This window comes from Protobothrops mucrosquamatus, unplaced genomic scaffold, assembly GCF_001527695.2.
Source record: "Protobothrops mucrosquamatus isolate PMUCROS unplaced genomic scaffold, P.Mucros_1.0 scaffold4336, whole genome shotgun sequence".
Lineage (NCBI taxonomy): Eukaryota > Metazoa > Chordata > Lepidosauria > Squamata > Viperidae > Protobothrops > Protobothrops mucrosquamatus.
In genome coordinates, this window is record NW_015390250.1 from 1 (window position 1) to 3,441 (window position 3,441).

At 41.7% G+C, this 3,441-nt stretch overlaps 1 protein-coding gene across 1 annotated transcript in view; it reads left to right on the forward strand.

Annotated features, from left to right (window-relative positions):
• Positions 1–495: 495 nt before the first annotated feature.
• The window catches only part of LOC107298856 (centrosomal protein of 295 kDa), a gene marked incomplete at its 5' end in the record, with an annotated part of 31,044 nt that continues 28,098 nt past the window's right edge, over positions 496–3,441 (forward strand). The window contains 2 exons of the mRNA XM_015828221.2: positions 496–602; positions 2,670–2,858. Of these exons, the coding sequence (XP_015683707.2) occupies positions 496–602; positions 2,670–2,858 (296 nt within the window). The remainder of the gene's footprint in view (positions 603–2,669; positions 2,859–3,441) is intronic.

A 3,441-nucleotide genomic window follows, 5' to 3' on the forward strand; every position in this document is an offset into this window, starting at 1 on the left:
AAAGGTTGTTACTAACACCTTGAAGCGCACCCGGAAGGCCACAGGCAGCCAGTGCAGCTCGCGCAGGAGAGGTGTTACATGGGAGTATCTAGAGGCCCCCAGGATCCCCCGCGCGGCCGCATTCTGAACTAGCTGGAGCCTCCAGGTGCACCTCAAGGGGAGCCCCATGTAGAGAGCGTTGCAATAGTCCAGGCGGGAACTTAGATTCACGAAGACTTTTGAAGAAGTAAAAAATAAAGTATAGGATGTTGATGCATTGTAGTTGAATTTTATAAGGAAAAATCAGAAGCCTAAATTATTAAACCTCAGTATGGTGGACCTCTTTTAGTAAGATCCATATAAAGAATTTACCTGCGTTTATGTGCCGTTTACCATATTCTCCCTAAATCCCTCCCTCTCTTAGTATTCTATCGTTTTAAATGTTTAATAATGTATGTTTTGCTTAAATTATTCAAACTGTCTGCAATCTGATATTTTTGTTTACGTATTTTTAAGAGTTTCCAGAAATACTGGACCAAACTATTGTTGCTGGAAATGAACTTATAAAACAAGCACAAGAGCAAACCACTAAAATTAGAAAGGAATTAGAAAGATTCACACAGGTACGGCTATTTTTAGCACTATCAATACCTTAAGCGTTTTTGTAACATTGTTTTTTTTTTCATATTTGAAATATTTTAAGTGTTACGTTGGTTAGGAATTATATTTAGCGCTTGTTATTTTCAAATCGCATTAATTCCTTTTTTTCCTTTTTTGGGGATTGCAGAAGGCGTAGTATTTTTCGTATAGTTATATGTTTTACCTGGAAATCTACGAACATGAAAAAGAACGTTTGAATCAATAGCACAGGATGGAAATATACGATGTATCAAATAATATCTAACAATAAAACTATTAAACGGGTGAAGATAAGGACTGTGCTGGATCAGGCCAGGCCATTTCTTGTAATCTAGAAGTGGCATGAATGTGATAGCCTCATCCCTTGGATTCCTTAATAACTGAAGTGGATATGCCTGTGATTTTCCTATTTGAGGAAAACTGCCTTAATGGCTTTCTTTTTAAGCACCAAATATTTGAACGTTTTAATGATTAGTCCAATAGCAGTCTAAAGTAGTCTGCAGGATACTTTTTTCCATTTTGCAATATTAGATAAGCGAAGAAAGAAACCCACACAGGTCTTAAAGGAACAAGGAATATTAGTCAATATAAATCTGCATCTGCACATTTGAAAGTCATGATCATGCAAGGTTAGCAAATGCAAAAGTCAAGTTTCGGCTACAGAGATCAGATTTAAGCAGCCATATTTAATTCATAAGAGTTCTTCCCACCATTCATGAATATGTTATAAACAATGCACAGCCAAGCTGACACTTTTTCACGATGCGTGATTTTTTTTTTGCATAGCGCTTGTGTTATAAAATTATATTAAATTTTACTTAGATTTTTTTACATTTTGCTTTGTTTGATTTGTATATATGTTTTATTTTAATTTGTAGATGTCATTAAATTAAAATAATTATTTTAAAAGGACTGAATGTTAATTCAAATATTGAACTTTGGTGCATCCCTATTATAAAAGACGAAGGCAATACAGGTAGTCCATGATTTGTGACCACAGTTGGGTCCAGAAAAGTTGTCATTAAAATGTAAAAAAGATGTTGAGACTCTAGAAAGAGTACAGAGAAGAGCAACAAAGATGATTAGGGGACTGGAGGCTAAAACATATAAGGAATGGGTATGTCTAGTTTAACAAAGAGAAGGACGAGGGGGGACATGATAGCAGTGTTCCAATATCTCAGGGGCTGCCCCAAAGAAGAGGGAGTCAAGCTATTCTCCAAAGCACCTGAAGGCAGGACAAGAAGCAACGGATGGAAACTAACCCAGGAGAGAAGCAACCTAGAACTAAGGAGAAACTTCCTGACAGTTAGAACAATTAACCAGTGGAACAACCTGCCTCCAGAAGCGGTGAATGCGCCAACACTGGAAGTTTTTAAGAAGAAACTAGACAGCCATTTGTCCGAAATGGTATAGGGTTTCCTGCCTGAGCAGGGGGTTGGACTAGATGACCTCCAAGGTCCCTTCCAACTTTACTATTATTATTATTATTATTATTATTATTATTATTATTATTATTATTATTACTGTCATTAAGTGAGGCATCATGGGATCACGCTATATTTTACCATTTTTGCCATAGTGTTTAAGTGAATCACTGCAGCCATTAAATAAATCAGGCTTCCTGCATTGACTTTACTGGTGGGAAGCCATCTGAGCAGATTGCAAATCACGGTGATGTGACTGCGGAACACTGCAACCGTCATAAATGTGAGCTGGTTTGCCAAGCATCCAAATTGTGATCACAGGACTGCAAGATGATGCAGTAATCCTAACCTTAATGATGGGCCTTGTCACTTTTTTCAGTGTCATTACAAGTCTGAGCTGTCGTTAAACCAATGGTTGTAAATTGAGGACTATCTGTAAGAATTGCCTGTTTATATATAACTCTTGCGTAGTCTCTTTTAAAACAACCTGGGAATCTGGATTAATACTGGTAAAAAAAAAAAGTATTAGTGCTCTCCTAGCAATATACTTAACATTTCTGCCAGGAATTATTTTGAGAAAACTGAGTCCTCCTGCCATTAACATAGGATTCCTATTTGCCTGACTAGACAGAGCAGCGACAACAGCAGCAAACAACAGAGCAAAAAAGACAGCTAGAAGTTGATTTTCTGAAGCCTAAAGTGCAACACCAAGAGCAGAAAGCTAAGACAGAGCAGGAAAAGAAAGATCAAGAATGTCAAACAGAACAAAACGTTTTTGATTCTGTTGTGCATCAGAAGCAGGAAGCAGAATACAAGGTACAAGTAATGCCATTAGGTAATGTGGTAGTAGAGATTATTCTCCATGCTCATGGTAAGTTTGTAAGGGTCTGTGACAGTGGTGGCGAATCTATGGCACGTGTGCCAGAGGCAGCACGCAGAGCCCTCTTGGTGGGCACACGTGCCGTCGCCCCAGCCCCGCCTCCCCCCATGGCCCCCTCCTCACCAGCAGCCCCGCTGAAGGAGAGTTGCCCCCGGGTGTGGCCCGCGCAGAGCAGCGCAGCTAAGGACATGGAAGCTGGGCATCAGTGATAATACTCCGCCCTTGCACCCTATCGTGCACAGATGATGCTGCAGGGTGCGGGTGGAGGGTGTGGCCGCCATGGCGCTGCAGGGCCACCTGGGCAATCTGCGGTAGGCCGTGGAGGCGGTAGGTGGCCTTGTGGGCGGGTGGGGCGGTGGTGGAGCGGGGGCAGGCGGGGCAGGGCAAGGTGGGTGGGGGCAGGGCAGGGGTGGAGCGGGCAGGACGGAGTGGGGATGGGAGAGGTGGTTTTGGGGCACTCGGTGTCTAAAAGGTTCGCCATCACTGGTCTGACAATTTGCCACGGCCAGCTCACCATGG